At 44.4% G+C, this 16,201-nt stretch overlaps 2 protein-coding genes across 6 annotated transcripts in view; both read left to right on the top strand.

Annotated features, from left to right (window-relative positions):
* The first annotated feature begins 3 nt into the window (after window positions 1–3).
* ppp1r3d (protein phosphatase 1 regulatory subunit 3D) lies at window positions 4–1,624 on the top strand. Its single transcript, XM_018089313.2, has one exon. The coding sequence runs from the start codon at window positions 423–425 to the stop codon at window positions 1,308–1,310; it is 888 nt and encodes a 295-aa protein (XP_017944802.2). The 5' UTR covers window positions 4–422; the 3' UTR covers window positions 1,311–1,624.
* A 3,809-nt stretch (window positions 1,625–5,433) lies between these two features.
* sycp2 (synaptonemal complex protein 2) overlaps window positions 5,434–16,201 on the top strand; it is a 48,273-nt gene continuing 37,505 nt past the window's right edge. For 3 of the 5 annotated variants that reach the window (XM_031894466.1, XM_031894465.1, XM_031894464.1), the window contains exons 1-5: window positions 5,434–6,164; window positions 9,743–9,789; window positions 9,889–10,035; window positions 14,552–14,680; window positions 15,548–15,652. In XM_031894466.1, the coding sequence (XP_031750326.1) occupies window positions 6,140–6,164; window positions 9,743–9,789; window positions 9,889–10,035; window positions 14,552–14,680; window positions 15,548–15,652 (453 nt within the window). In that variant the 5' untranslated portion in view covers window positions 5,434–6,139. Of the gene's footprint in view, window positions 6,165–8,125; window positions 8,194–9,742; window positions 9,790–9,888; window positions 10,036–14,551; window positions 14,681–15,547; window positions 15,653–16,201 lie in introns of those variants that run through there. The other 2 variants (XM_031894468.1, XM_031894467.1) reach the window with 2 other exon arrangements.

Below are 16,201 nucleotides of genomic sequence, written 5' to 3'. Positions count from 1 at the left end.
TTGTATTGGCTTTACACACACAGACACAGGCAAAGGGCAGAGTGGGGGAAGCTGTGGCTCTCGCTGCGACATGCATCTGTAAGCTTGCTGCAATTATAGCACTGTGCAACAATGTCACCCAATCGCCCACATGATTGCTTGTGCCAGGCTGGGGCACAGGTTCTGATTGTTCTGCTTGCAGTGCAAGATGGGAGTGGTGAAAGGCAGCGCCAGAAGAATGCCCCTGGCAGCAGTGCCTCCCATGGACTCCTGTTGGTGACCCTGGGATTATAAAAAGGTGCGTCCGTCTTCCTGCTTTGCTAATGAGAGATTAGGGAGGCTTTGGAGTTCTGTGAAGTCAAACCTGGCAAATGAAGCTGCTGCAGGCAAGCCATTGAAAAGCAGGAGTGCTGTGTGCAATCAGAGAGTCGTCCTATACAAACATGTCTTACAAGCTCCCCCCATTCATAATGCCCCAGAGCTATAAGCAGAAAGTGGAGCTCAGCATCCCTCGCAGCCTGAGTTACATTAATAATCTGTACCAGAATGCACAGCTGGCAGAGGCATTTGGGGGACCAGGTACAAAATTCATACGGGCCGCCGAAGGGGCAAATCGGCTTCCTCGAGCCCAGAGCACCGGCTGCGATCCAGAACTGAGACCTATTATGCGGCGGAGAACCAAATCTCTGCCTAGTTCCCCAGAAAGGAAGCGTGCCATAAAATGCCAGCCCAAATGCCACAAAGTCAGGTTTGCCGACTCTCTCGGTCTGGAGTTGGCAGAGGTTAAAGTCTTCAGTTCCGCAGATGATCCATCCATCCCGCTGCATGTCCTCTCCAGGCTCTCCATCAACTCAGACCTGTGCTGCAGCCAAGAGCTACAAGTCTCCATCCAGTACCTGGAACCTGATTTCCAGCAGCCGAAAGACAGGGGCGATTTCTTGGATCGGCTGCAGCAAGAGTGCGTGTGCTTGGAGCGAGTGGCGAGTTCGGACGAGAAGGGCATCTCCGGCACCGTCTGGGTCGTCAATTTGGCCTTTGAGAAGGACCTTTCGGTCAGGTATTCGTTCACCAACTGGAAAAACTATTACGAGGCAAAGGCAGTGTGGCAGAAGAGCGCAGAGGAAAGCAGCTGGGACGTATTCACTTTCACCATTCCTATACCCCCTTTCCTCCAGCACATTTGCTCCGTGATACAGTTTGCCATCAGATATCAGGTCGCCGGCAAGGAGTACTGGGATAACAACCAGGGCAAGAACTACACCTTCACATACAGGAGCCACACTCTCCGAATGCCAAAGGACAGCGAGCAGAGCTGGATTCACTTCATCTGATCCGGCGGCACCGCCATGCTGTTCCTACTGATGCAAAAGCAAACGAGATATTCTATGGGGGGGTCAGGGAAACCTTAATACACTCAGTAAGGTATGGCTGGAAACTAGACGTGAAAGAGGCATTGGTGTTTAATGCCAAAGGGGCAAGTTACATGTAGTCCTAGGCCACAGGCCTGGAGTAAGGGGTGGACTCTTGAATTACTGGAAGAATGGGGGGAAAATTATATAAACCAATCATGTATGGCCCACAGCCCTTGATCTTTCAAGGCAAATGGGGGGAAGTAAAAAATGGGTTCTAATCTGCTTGGGGATGTTCATTCTGTTGACTGCAACCCCCAGCATCCCATCAGCAGTTGATTGACTGATGCTGGGAGCTTGCAGGCTGAACATAATATCAAAAACTTGTGGCGTCCCTTTTTACATTTTTTTTTTTAATCTACATCTTCCATTAGGGCAACCCCTGTTATACTAGGAGGCTAACCCCTGTTATACTGGGAGGCTAACCCCTGTTATACTGGAGGCTAACCACTATTATACTGGAGGCTAACCACTGTTATACTGGAGACTAACCCCTGTTATACTGGAGGCTAACCCCTGTTATACTGGATGCTAACCCCTGTTATACTGGAGGCTAACCCCTGTTATACTGGAGACTAACTCCTGTTATACTGGAGGCTAACCCCTGTTATACTGGAGGCTAACCCCTGTTATACTGGAGGCTAACCCCTGTTATACTGGAGGCTAACTCCTGTTATACTGGAGACTAACTCCTGTTATACTGGAGGCTAACCCCTGTTATACTGGAGGCTAACCCCTGTTATACTGGAGGCTAACCCCTGTTATACTGGAGGCTAACCCCTGTTATACTGGAGGCTAACAACTCTTATACTGGAGGCTAACCCCTCTTATACTGGAGGCTCATGGTACATAGCCCCTGCCCTACTCTAAAACTGATCCTCAACAAACTCATCACTGCCGGCAGGACTGCCATTCTAGGGGAAACAAGGGGTGCTCCAGACAAGGGCCCCCATGGCAAAAGTAGGCCCTGAGAGACACTACGATATGATTCGTAGGCCACAAAGAGGGGCAGGGCTTGCCAGTGAGTGGCATTCAGATGTGCAAGGTAGGGATCATGGGATACACAGGGCTCTGTCCTTACCGTCTGTCTTAAGGCAGGTAGTAAGGACAGGACTTAGGTGTGTGTCCTATCACTGCTCTCTGCACTGAGTACTGGCATGCCATTGGCCAAACACACCAAACATTGCACTAAAAAGAAGATAGCATTGCACCTTACTAGAAGTTACAGTATTATGCTCTCAGGCAGATGGTTCCTGAACTACTAATTCACTTACCATCTAATCTGCAGAGTCTTGCAGGAGTAAAGAAGCCTGGCACTAAGACGGGGCAGATAATTGGCCGCTTTGCGTAGACATTAGCCAATATAGGCCCCTGGTATGGCAGTCAGCAAAATGTTGCTTTGGTTTTGCCATTACTATATCTTTGCACTAAATGGGCCTCAACACACACACAAGCCAATGTTGGCCGGTATCTTTAAAAACGGTGGCTTTTCCAGCTGAGGAGAACGGTCACTGGCACAGTCGTTAATGTGTTGCTATAGGGTTACATTTGGTATTTGCACAGAAATGGCAATGATTATATATGCAATCATTTTTCCTTTGTACTGTTAGATCAATAATGGACAATCACTGGCACTTTTGTATCTATCCACAGATAGAATAGAAAATGAGTTGCGTCTGAACTTACCGTGGTTCTGTACCTGTGGGCAAATGTGGTCAGGATGGAACAGGGCGCATTTGGTAATGCATTATATACAATGGCATCGGTTGGTCACTGCATCTGAGGCGTTGCAACCACAGCATTCACTGTATATTGTTACCTAGATATAAAAAAAGAGTATTGGGCTTTAGCAATTCTAACAATACTCAGAGCAGAATCTATCATTCATGTATATCCTAGGGATCCGTCATGATTTGTACGGGGTACTTTTTATTTCTAAATGAAAACTGTTACACAGCAAATAATTCACTCTGCTTTGCCTGGTGTGTGTGTAGAATGCAGGAAAGGAATACACTGAAATTCACCTACGTGGGGGGGCATCCTACGTTGCTTCATCTTCTTATCATGCAGGCCCGGATTCGTAGGCCCGGGCCTAGGACAGCAGGACCTTAGGGGTGGCATGCTGCCCTGCTGCTGCTTCTACATTGGGCCTGAAGCACTGGGAAAGTGCGGGAGACCTGATCATTTTTAATGCCCCACGCACTAATCCCCAGCACTCCGGACCCAACTATAGAAACCTCTGGCACCTTAGCTTCCAGCCGACCTGGTGGGGAAAATGATAGAAAATGTTGAAATGCTTGCTAGAAAAATGTACTTAAATGTATTAGATCAGTGTTGTTCAACTAGCGGCACGCGACCCCCTCTGTGTGGCCCCCCACCTGTCAGGCTGCTGTGACTGCTTACCTTTGCGTAAGCTTTAAATGGCTGTAAACCCCTGTATTGTTTATACATGTAATCCTCCGTATTGTTCACACCTTTAAGCCCCTGTGTTGTTCACATCTTTGATTGCCTGCATTGTTCACCCCCTGCATTGTTCTCACCTCAGGCTCAGACTGCAAGCACCCACATTGGTGTTGGAGCAGTGCTGGCATTGTGTCAATGTATGTACTGCCTGCACTATGCTGCTTGTGTGTATGGCACACACAGGCAGCATAGGGCAGGCAGAGTATGGCACACACAGGCAGCATAAGGCAGGCAGAGTATGGCACACACAGGCAGCATAGGGCAGGCAGAGAGTGGAACACACAGGCAGCATAGGGCAGGCAGAGTATGGCACACACAGGCAGCATAGGGCAGGCAGAGTATGGCACACACAGGCAGGGTAGGACAGGCAGAGTATGGCACACAGGCAGCATAGGGCAGGCAGAGTATGGCACACAAAGGCAGGGTAGGGCAGCCAGAGTATGGCACACACAGGCAGCATAGGGCAGGCAGAGTATGGCACACACAGACAGTATAGGGCAGCCAGAGTATGGCACACACAGGCAGCATAGGGCAGGCAGAGTATGGCACACACAGGCAGCATAGGGCAGGCAGAGTATGGCACACACAGGCAGCATAGGGCAGGCAGAGTATGGCACACAGACAGCATAGGGCAGGCAGAGTATGGCACACACAGGCAGCGTAGGGCAGGCAGAGTATGGCACACAGACAGCATAGGGCAGGCAGAGTATGGCACACACAGACAGCATAGGGCAGGCAGAGTATGGCACACACAGGCAGCGTAGGGCAGGCAGAGTATGGCACACACAGGCAGCATAGGGCAGGCAGAGTATGGCACACAGACAGCATAGGGCAGGCAGAGTATGGCACACACAGGCAGCGTAGGGCAGGCAGAGTATGGCACACAGGCAGCATAGGGCAGGCAGAGTATGGCACACAAAGGCAGGGTAGGGCAGCCAGAGTATGGCACACACAGGCAGCATAGGGCAGGCAGAGTATGGCACACACAGACAGTATAGGGCAGCCAGAGTATGGCACACACAGGCAGCATAGGGCAGGCAGAGTATGGCACACACAGGCAGCATAGGGCAGGCAGAGTATGGCACACACAGGCAGCATAGGGCAGGCAGAGTATGGCACACAGACAGCATAGGGCAGGCAGAGTATGGCACACACAGGCAGCGTAGGGCAGGCAGAGTATGGCACACAGACAGCATAGGGCAGGCAGAGTATGGCACACACAGACAGCATAGGGCAGGCAGAGTATGGCACACACAGGCAGCGTAGGGCAGGCAGAGTATGGCACACACAGGCAGCATAGGGCAGGCAGAGTATGGCACACAGACAGCATAGGGCAGGCAGAGTATGGCACACACAGGCAGCGTAGGGCAGGCAGAGTATGGCACATACAGGCAGCGTTGGGAAGGTAGAGTACTGCCTGTGTGTGCCATACTCTGCCTGCCCTATGCTGACTGTAGGAGGTGAACCTGGCAGGGGTTTGTTCTGGGAGTTTGTTAGCAGTTGGAAATAGCCATTAAATGGTGCTTAAGGTGTGTAATTATATACTGGGGGTTGCTGTGCTATCCACAGCGGAGGAGGCATATGGATTTAGTGGTATGTCTTAATATGACATAATATAATTCTTTCACATATGAATGAAGGGTGATATCCCTACAGTGATTTCCCATTAGCGGCCCTTCACTACCAAAGAAGTTGGACAGCACTGTACTAGATGATGCTCTAATCACTACCTATGCATAAACATCACCTCACCCTGTGTCATTCGGGGGATAAGGATCCACTCCAGGAATTTCTGAGACCTAAGTTCAAGTTCCCATTTAGTGTGAAGGGAAAAAGGACTGGATCATTTTCACCCAGTGACATGGGGTTCCTTAATTTCTGAAAGAACATTAAATAATGACCACTTTCATTGGGGTACAATTATAATAATAATAATAGGCTGCTTAGCTGCTGTTTGCTACAATGAATTTTTAAATGGTCTAAATGGATAATAACAGTAAATGGGTTAAAATGATCTCGGAAATATAAAGGATAGAATAACCTGATGTTTCATTTTTTATCATAAAGGCAATTATCTTTTCATGCTTACAATCGACTTTACCAAATATACTGAAATATTATATAAACACATGGATTGTTTAACGTCTCGTTTTTTTTTTGTTTGCAGATTTACTGTTTTTTGTTAATAATTAAAACCAGAATTTATCCCTTTGTGAAGAATATATATATTTTTTTTGTATGAAGAGTATTCAGCGAGACTGCAAAGTGGAAGTTGATTTTTTTACTATATGAAAACACTATATATATACACAGGTATGGGATTCGTTATCCGGAAACCCATTATCCAGAAAGTTCCAAATTATGGCAAGGCCATCTCCCATTGACTCCATTATAATCAAATAATTTACATTTTTAACTATGATTCCCTTTTCTCTGTAATAATAAAACAGTATCTGTACTTGATCCCAACTAAGATATAATTACCCCTTATTGGGGGCAGAACAGCCCTATTGGGTTTATTTCATGGTTAAATGATTCCCTTTTCTCTGTAATAATAAAACAGTACCTGTACTTGATCCCAACTAAGATATAATTACCCCTTATTGGGGCAGAACAGCCCTATTGGGTTTATTTAATGGTTAAATGATTCCCTTTTCTCTGTAATAATAAAACAGTACCTGTACTTGATCCCAACTAAGATATAATTACCCCTTATTGGGGCAGAACAGCCCTATTGGGTTTATTTCATGGTTAAATGATTCCCTTTTCTCTGTAATAATAAAACAGTACCTGTACTTGATCCCAACTAAGATATAATTACCCCTTATTGGGGCAGAACAGCCCTATTGGGTTTATTTAATGGTTAAATGATTCCCTTTTCTCTGTAATAATAAAACAGTACCTGTACTTGATCCCAACTAAGATATAATTACCCCTTATTGGGGGCAGAACAGCCCTATTGGGTTTATTTAATGGTTAAATGATTCCCTTTTCTCTGTAATAATAAAACAGTACCTGTACTTGATCCCAACTAAGATATAATTACCCCTTATTGGGGCAGAACAGCCCTATTGGGTTTATTTCATGGTTAAATGATTCCCTTTTCTCTGTAATAATAAAACAGTACCTGTACTTGATCCCAACTAAGATATAATTACCCCTTATTGGGGCAGAACAGCCCTATTGGGTTTATTTAATGGTTAAATGATTCCCTTTTCTCTGTAATAATAAAACAGTACCTGTACTTGATCCCAACTAAGATATAATTACCCCTTATTGGGGGCAGAACAGCCCTATTGGGTTTATTTCATGGTTAAATGATTCCCTTTTCTCTGTAATAATAAAACAGTACCTGTACTTGATCCCAACTAAGATATAATTACCCCTTATTGGGGGCAGAACAGCCCTATTGGGTTTATTTAATGGTTAAATGATTTTTCAGCAGACTTAAGGCATGGTGATCCAAATTACAGAACGACCCCTTATCTGGAAAATCCCTGGTTAAAAGCCTTCTGGATAATAGCTGTATATAATTTTTTCCCTAGACATCTGTCATGGAGGCGCTCTGGAAGGGCTAATTAAAGGGGCAGAGAAATCAGTCAAGTTGGCAGCATACATTTGTCAGTGTATAGCCACCTTTACTGTCTGGTTGTTAGGGCTATGAAGCCCTAGCAACCAGATATTTCAAATTTAATGCCCAAAAGTTGTATAATAAAAAGAAGTAAGTATTTGTAAATACAAAACGTCCTCAGGCTCTGTCATTAACGTCATCCTTAAAGTTCCCTGACTGTGTTCTGACAGAAATTGTACTTATCACGGGTTCAAATTACGCACCCCACCACCTTTTATTGTATCAGTACAATGTAATTATGTAAGACGCCCCAAGCCAGTACAGTCCAACATTCAGCAAAGGGAATCTGCCTGATAAAAAGCTAAAATGAATGAGAAGCTTTTCGGCTGCCCTGCCCGCCATTATTATAGGGAAGCAAAAGTCTCACAGAGCAACTTCACAGTACACACAGATTCTGAGCATGCGCAGTGACAGCTCAAAGCTGATTGGAGAGTGACTGCCAAGCTCAAGCTGATTGGAGAATGACTGCCAAGCTCAAGCTGATTGGAGAATGACTGCCAAGCTCAAGCTGATTGGAGAATGACTGCCAAGCTCAAGCTGATTGGAGAATGACTGCCAAGCTCAAGCTGATTGGAGAATGACTGCCAAGCTCAAGCTGATTGGAGAGAATGACTGCGGAGCTCAGTGTAGGAGCTGGGAGGAGTCAAATAGAGGCGGGAACTCCTATCTTCTGTTTCTGAGGGGTTAGTGAAGCCGTGACAAGCTGACAGGGTATGAGGAGAAGAAGCGAGTGGCGGGGCCTCAGCTGCCTGTGTCTATATAAATATGCCTCATAATAATAATAGTGACACGGTTTTGCCTATAAATGCTGCTCTGTCGTGGTTTTTACTTCATTTGACTTGAAACAATGTCAAATGCTGTTTAAGCCCATTATATTATATATATATATATTATATCTCTCTCTCTCAGGACTTATGAAAGAAAAAATGGTGTTTATTGAAAATGGAGTCCACTTTGAATAAACACCATTTTTTCTGGTGTCCTGACAGGACGGTCTCACTTTATGAGTATATACATTATTTTCTGTATTTTTGTTTCATTTTACCTGAGTGCGGCGCCTGCTCATGTCCAGTTTATATATACAGCCCCGGATATTAGTTAGAGGTGCCCCCCCCGCCGGGGCCTTGCCACAAATCTGCGCCTGTATATATGTATCAATTTCAGGTTGATAGAGAGGAGCAGCACTTGGGGGCACGGTCGGACTGGCGAGTGTTGGGCCACTGACCCCAAGGTAACACCACCAGGGGCCCCCGCCCTACGTCCTCCCCTGAATGCGTGTATGTGAAACGCATCAGGCGAGGACATTGGCGGCCAGGGCAAGGGTATTTTCCCAGCGGCCCAGTCCGACCCTGCCCCCCCCCTGCAGGGGTACCAACGACCTCCCCTGAATGCGTGTATGTGAAACGCATCAGGCGAGGACATTGGCAGCCAGGGCAAGCGGCAACAGGGTCGGGTCTGTGCCACTGGGGCCCTCCAGGTATTTTTCCGGTGTCCCAGCGGCCCAGGCCGACCCTGCCCCCCCCCCCCCCTTTCTCTACAGGGGCCCCTGCCCAATGTCCTCCCCTGAATGTGCATATGTGAAACGCATCAGCGGCCAGGGCAAGCAGCAAGGGGGTCGGGTCTGGCCCACTGGTTATTTTCCTTGTGTCCCGGCAGCCTGGTCCGAGCCTGCTTGGGGGGGCAGAGAACTGCCCTGGGGAGACTTGGGGTATGATGTGTGGGCATGTGACAGATGCAGGTATGTTTCTGGGTTCCTGGCAGGGTCGGACTGGAGGGTGCAGGGCCGACCGGAGCTTCTGCCTCAGGGGCCCCTGCACCTCCTAATGGCCCCTGCTGCCTTCACCCCCCCCCCTGCAAAGGTGCAAAGGCCCCCAACACCCACCCCCGAGTGCGCCTAAAAGAAACCTGTGTCGGGGGTGAGAGACAGCAGATTGCGGGAGCGCCCTGGGGGGGATCGGATCTGGGCTGCCCAGTACCCCAGTGGCCCAGTCCAATGCTGGTTCTTGGCTGTAGGTTACTATGGGCACCTCATACCTGAATGGGCGTGCTTGCCTGAGTGTCTGTGCAGGGCTCCTTCTGCTGCTTGACACTCCCCAAAGAATTAGGCTCTCCTTGTCCTTTAAAAAGGATGTGAACCTTCCTGTGGGTGCCCCCTGCTTGTGGGTGCCCATAGCAGGGATACAGTGCCAAATGCAGAGTGGGCACGGTCCTGAGGAATCCTAATCAGTAACTGATGCATTTGTACCTATTGTTTTTCTAGCTCTGGAAGCGGATATCACCATCATGCATCCCAAACAGGAGTCTAAGGTAGGCAACCGTGTGTGTAGCCAGTATGTACCTATTAAAGTACTGCTGTCCTTTCACGTGCAATTAAACGAGCCATTGACCTTTTCTGTGTGTTTTTAGCTGGAAGCAAATATTGACCACGGGTTGAGGACCAAAGGACACGACCTTCGCCCCCTGAAATCATTTCTTCTGACTGAATCCTGTGCCGGCACATCCATAAAATGCAGCAAATTCCTTCTTGGAAAACTTGACAAACTGATATGCATGGTATTTCAATCACATTGAAAGTGGATTTTGGCTACAGCTGTTGTAACATGTCCCCCCTTCCCCCTGTGGCAATGCCATTACCAGCTCTATCATCCTTACCTGAGAATCGCTACATCGTTACATCATAATGAATAGATTTACTATATATATATTTATATAAATATATATATGTATATACAGTGGTGTGAAAAACTATTTGCCCCCTTCCTGATTTCTTATTCTTTTGCATGTTTGTCACACTTAAATGTTTCTGCTCATCAAAAACCGTTAACTATTAGTCAAAGATAACATAATTGAACACAAAATGCAGTTTTTAAATGAAGGTTTACGTTATTAAGGGAGAAAAAAAACTCCAAATCTACATGGCCCTGTGTGAAAAAGTGATTGCCCCCCTTGTTAAAAAATAACTTAACTGTGGTTTATCACACCTGAATTTCTGTAGTCACCCCCAGGCCTGATTACTGCCACACCTGTTTCAATCAAGAAATCACTTAAATAGGAGCTACCTGACACAGAGAAGTAGCCCAAAAGCACCTCAAAAGCTACACATCATGCCAAGATCCAAAGAAATTGAGGAACAAATAAGAACAAAAGTAATTGAGATCTATCAGTCTGGTAAAGGTTATAAAGCCATTTCTAAAGCTTTGGGACTCCAGCGAACCACAGTGAGAGCCATTATCCACAAATGGCAAAAACATGGAACAGTGGTGAACCTTCCCAGGAGTGGCCGGCCGACCAAAATTGCCCCAAGAGCGCAGAGACAACTCATCCGAGAGGCCACAAAAGACCCCAGGACAACATCTAAAGAACTGCAGGCCTCACTTGCCTCAATTAAGGTCAGTGTTCACGACTCCACGATAAGAAAGAGACTGGGCATAAAAGGGCCTGCATGGCAGATTTCCAAGGCGCAAACCACTTTTAAGCAAAAAGAACATTAAGGCTCGTCTCAATTTTGCTAAAAAACATCTCAATGATTGCCAAGACTTTTGGGAAAATACCTTGTGGACCGACGAGACAAAAGTTGAACTTTTTGGAAGGTGCGTGTGCCGTTACATCTGGCGTAAAAGTAACACAGCATTTCAGAAAAAGAACATCATACCAACAGTAAAATATGGTGGTGGTAGTGTGATGGTCTGGGGTTGTTTTGCTGCTTCAGGACCTGGAAGGCTTGCTGTGATAGATGGAACCATGAATTCTACTGTCTACCAAAAAATCCTGAAGGAGAATGTCCGGCCATCTGTTCGTCAACTCAAGCTGAAGCGATCTTGGGTGCTGCAGCAGGACAATGACCCAAAACACACCAGCAAATCCACCTCTGAATGGCTGAAGAAAAACAAAATGAAGACTTTGGAGTGGCCTAGTCAAAGTCCTGACCTGAATCCTATTGAGATGTTGTGGCATGACCTTAAAAAGGCGGTTCATGCTAGAAAACCCTCAAATAAAGCTGAATTACAACAATTCTGCAAAGATGAGTGGGCCAAAATTCCTCCAGAGCGCTGTAAAAGACTCGTTGCAAGTTATCGCAAACGCTTGATTGCAGTTATTGCTGCTAAGGGTGGCCCAACCAGTTATTAGGTTCAGGGGGCAATTACTTTTTCACACAGGGCCATTTAGGTTTGGATTTTTTTTTCTCCCTAAATAATAAAAACCCTCATTTAAAAACTGCATTTTGTGTTTACTTGTGTTATCTTTGACTAATAGTTAAATGTGTTTGATGATCAGAACATTTTGTGTGACAAACATGCAAAAGAATAAGAAATCAGGAAGGGGGCAAATAGTTTTTCACACCACTGTATATATATAACAAGAACAAACGGAGCACCCCCTATTGAAATTCAAATGTCCAGGGTGCTAGCTAAAAAATATAAAGCAAGAAAATGAGCTGCACTCACCAGGACTTGGCAAAAATATAATAAGTTTATTTAAGAAAAGAGATCCAACGTTTCGAGCACTAACTGTGCTCTTCCTCAGGGAGAAAAACCACATTTTTCTCCCTGAAACGTTGGATCTCTTTTCTTAAATAAACTTATTATATTTTTGCCAAGTCCTGGTGAGTGCAGCTCATTTTCTTGCTATATATAGATATATATATATATATATATATATATATACAGGCATGGGACTGCTTATCTAGAAACACAATAGATTTCCAGCACACGTGTGTACAGCTTATTAAAAGGGTGCCCACAGCATCATATGTTCACCTCCACTTACCTTCAAATTTCAAAAGGATCAACTTGCAGTGCTCCCATTTCAAGTATTTTTTTTTTTTTTATGAATACAGGCATGGGATTGCTTATATGGAAACCTGGATATACAGAAAGCTCTGAATTAGGGGAAATCTCCCATAGAGCCCATTTAGAACAAATAACTTCTGTAATAACAGAACAGTACCTTTTATGTATGTATATATGTATGTATAACTTTATTTATAAAGTGCCGCAAGAATACGAGCGCCGTACAATCTTACAACCCAGGGAGGATAAGTATTATAATACAATGAATAAGTATAAATACATATATTAAGAGCCATATGGTATGAGACACGGTAGGAAGGAGTTCCCTGCCCTGTAGAGCTTACAATAATAAATCCATATTTGTTGCAAAACAATCCTGTTTAGTTAATGTTTAAAGGGTTTTTAGTAGCCTTTTTTTTAATTTTATGATATTAGCAGTTGTTCACTGCTTTTATCCTGAATGTGTGACAGGAGCACCCTCTGCTGTTCTGTTACAGTGGGGCAGAAAAAAACTTCCTACATCCATCATTAATCCGCCCCTGAATATTTCTAATGTGAACATCCTTTTCATCATCCTTGCACATAACGGTCACTGGTCCTATTGCCAAGAAAATATAACATTCTTTAGGAACTGTATTTTATTTAGGAAGAAAAAAATAGTCAAACAATTACAACACAGAGGAAAAGGGGTAGCTCACCTTTAATTTAACTTTTAATATAATGTAGACATTGATATTCTGAGACAGTTCACAATTGGTCTTAATTTTTTGTGGTTTTTCGGTTATTTAACTTTTTGTTCAGCAGCTCTCCACTTGGTATTTTAGGAGCTATCTGGTTGCAGAGGAACAGTCCTTTGTGCGTCACTTAGTGCTGCTGTTGTTCTAACTGCAGTTAAGAACTCAGCCAATTAGTGGGAGTCAGAATGGGTGCAAATTATAGGCTGCTACCTATTTAATCCGTGCACATTAGCTCACTGACGTCTCCATTCTAGCGTTTCACTATAAACTGACGTCTGCAACTGTTTGAAGTTACAGCCACATTTATGTTAAAATACACGCTTGTTGCAAAAGACAGAGATCCAAGTTAAAAGGTTTCTGTACTCAGAGAGTATGTGAGTGCAGAATCTGTTATTTAGCGCATTTAGTGAATCACTGCTCAGTTTCTGGGAGGGGAGTGTGTTATCTGCTATTACATGAATTAGCGGGGAGCGTAGGAAGCTTCTCTCAGGAGCGGATGCGCTTCTCTCAGTCTGACAGACTAACACGGGACTGAGAGAAGCGGATCTATGCTGTGTATGAACTTGCCCTTATCTCTTACGACAGCGATAGCATATACAAATATGTTGCAAAGTTGATTACAGTTTGGCTGGAAGGCCTCTATTAGGGTAAGAACCCACAGAGCGGTTGAAACGCCCGCCGGAGATCTCTGCCATTGCAGGTGACAAACCGATCCGAAAAGCCTTTCCACCCGCAACAATAGGAGTCGCCGGTGGAAAGATCTTCGTATCAGTTCGGTAATCTGAAGTTGCGCAAAGTTATCTCCCGCAGGCAACTTTGCGCAACTTTGAATAACGAAGCGATGTGAAGGGCTTTCCACCGGCGACTCCTATTTCAGGGTGGTTTGTCGCCCACGATAGCAGAGATCTATCACTGGTGACTAAACCGCTATGTGAGTTCCTACCCGGATCCTAAAATAGTGGATTTGGTGCATTCATAGTCCCAGTGGTTGGTTACAGCAGACTGGGCTTTAGGGCCACCATCAGGGGGGAAAGGGGGTACAGTTGTGCCAGGTCCGGTGAAATCTGCTTTACTTGCTTAGAAACGTACGTAACTTGCGTATTAAGCAAAATACAATGCAGAGAAGCTTGACGGGCAGGCAGGGGCCACCACTCCACTGTTCACTGATGAATTCAAATTGGTAAATTCCACTGCCCCCAATGAACTGACTGATTTATTATCACATTCAATTATTCATTCAATATATGTAACTTGTGCAAAACTTAGGTTACTTTAAAAAAAACACGTATAAACTCCACTGACAGCTTTATTAGCACATTCATTATTTTTATGAACTACTACTGACTGGTTATTGGGCCCCACATAAAAATTATTGGGCCCCTAAATCTATGCAGTTTGCAGTTTTTATTTTTATATCAGCCCTGCTGGGCTCACATAATCCCCACCCCCCACGTTTAGTAAGAAGCTGGCAATTAGATCAATGAATGATTTGTCATTTGGCTAATAGGAAAAGCTAACTTCTGCTCTTTTTCCTGCGTTTAGGAGCTTGATCAGAGAGAAGTAAAAAACGCATTGCTGGTTCTTAATGTAATACTTAAATTTGCCAGCTGTATGACACTGAATAATGAGGAATGGCTGACTGCTTCCATAAAACAGGGACTTGTACAGAAGATAAGTATCTCTTTTTTGCTCCAACAAGCTCTGGCTAGCTGGGATTTCTCTACTGTAGTTCATATGCACAATATAACTTGATCCAATGTCTTGTGTTGTATTGCCTTTGTGCTGTACTGTACCAACCACATTTAGGGGACCATTTAGTAAGGTTTTTTTTTATTTCAAGAAAAGTTCTGATTTTCTTGAAATAAGTTCAAGACTTTATGTGACTTTTTTAGACAAGAAGCACTCCAGGTTTAAGCTGCCGAGAACCATTGAGTCCTATGGAGGCTTAGAACAGTAGAGAAATAGAATAGTCAATGGCAGCCTGTCGTTGACACATTTTCAAAGGGGAAGTTAAATGCATTATTGTTTCCTATTTCACACACTTTCAAGGGGGAGATAATCCCATCATTGTTTTCTATTTCATACATTTTCAAGGGGAAGATAATCCCATCATTGTTTTCTATTTCACACACTTTCAAGGGGAAGTTAATCCCATCATTGTTTTCTATTTCACACACTTTCAAGGGGAAGTTAATCCCATCAGTGTTTTCTGTTACACTTTGAAGTCAAACTTAAACACATTATTGTTTTCCAAGAATGCACCTAAAATGGCTGCTGGGGCACTTTCTCTTTGGGGAAAAATAAAGAGGATTCTTGGAAATGAACGTCTGTTTAAATTTCATGATTTTTTTTGAGAAATGGCAATATATTCTCACAAATTTCACCAAGATTCTGGAATTTTCCAATTTTTCAACTTACAAATTATCATGCATTCAATGTTATCAGCTCCATTTAATGTTCCCATGCCTTAACTTGTCTTTAAATTCCTTTTAGAGAAAGGCTGTTCTGTTGTTTTAAATAATTTATTTATTTTTTTACATGATTATTTGGCTTGAAAAATCGACATATTTTTTGGCTTATAGTGAAAAACAGAAAAATGAAACTGTTCTCAACTTTGCAGAAGATTTTTTTGATGTTGTTATGGTGTGTAACTTTATTTCCTTTTAAACCACATTTCACATTGAATTGCCATTTTAGGGGGTACCTGCCACCCTAATTATAAATTATTTTCAGGCAAAATAAACTTGACTTACACTATAAACATTATTTAAATCTTGCTTCCATCAAGTTTTGGAATTCACAATTACAGCATACAGACAGGTGCCATTTTGTGAACACTGTTATTAAGGCAATCTTAACAAAATCTTGTGTATTTTACAGAATGGGGGACCTGATGCCTTGCCCAGGCTGCACAATTATAGACCATGAGGAGGGAGGGAGGATGAGAGAAGTGCAGGGACATCTAGAAAGTGCTGAATGGAAAGTGAAAGTATTTGCCTGCCCCGACTTTATTCCTCAGGCATATACAGGGGTCTATCTGTGTCCAGTGCCACCCCAGGCACCAGACCTATATACGCCCCTAAGTTCACGCACATCTACGTCCACAGAGCGCCCATATCCCCTAAACTCCATCTCTGGATTACCTATGGAAATCCGTGGCAGAGGCTGCCCCCCCCCCCCCCCAAAACCTTC

The sequence above is a fragment of the Xenopus tropicalis genome, chromosome 10 (assembly GCF_000004195.4).
Source record: "Xenopus tropicalis strain Nigerian chromosome 10, UCB_Xtro_10.0, whole genome shotgun sequence".
NCBI lineage: Eukaryota > Metazoa > Chordata > Amphibia > Anura > Pipidae > Xenopus > Xenopus tropicalis.
Note: the sequence above shows the minus strand (reverse complement) of the source record. Positions and strands in the feature narration are given on the sequence as shown.

Excerpts from the sequence above, each read along its gene's own strand:
- ppp1r3d (XM_018089313.2), top strand. The coding sequence starts at position 423 with ATGTCTTACAAGCTCCCCCCATTCATAATGCCCCAGAGCTATAAGCAG.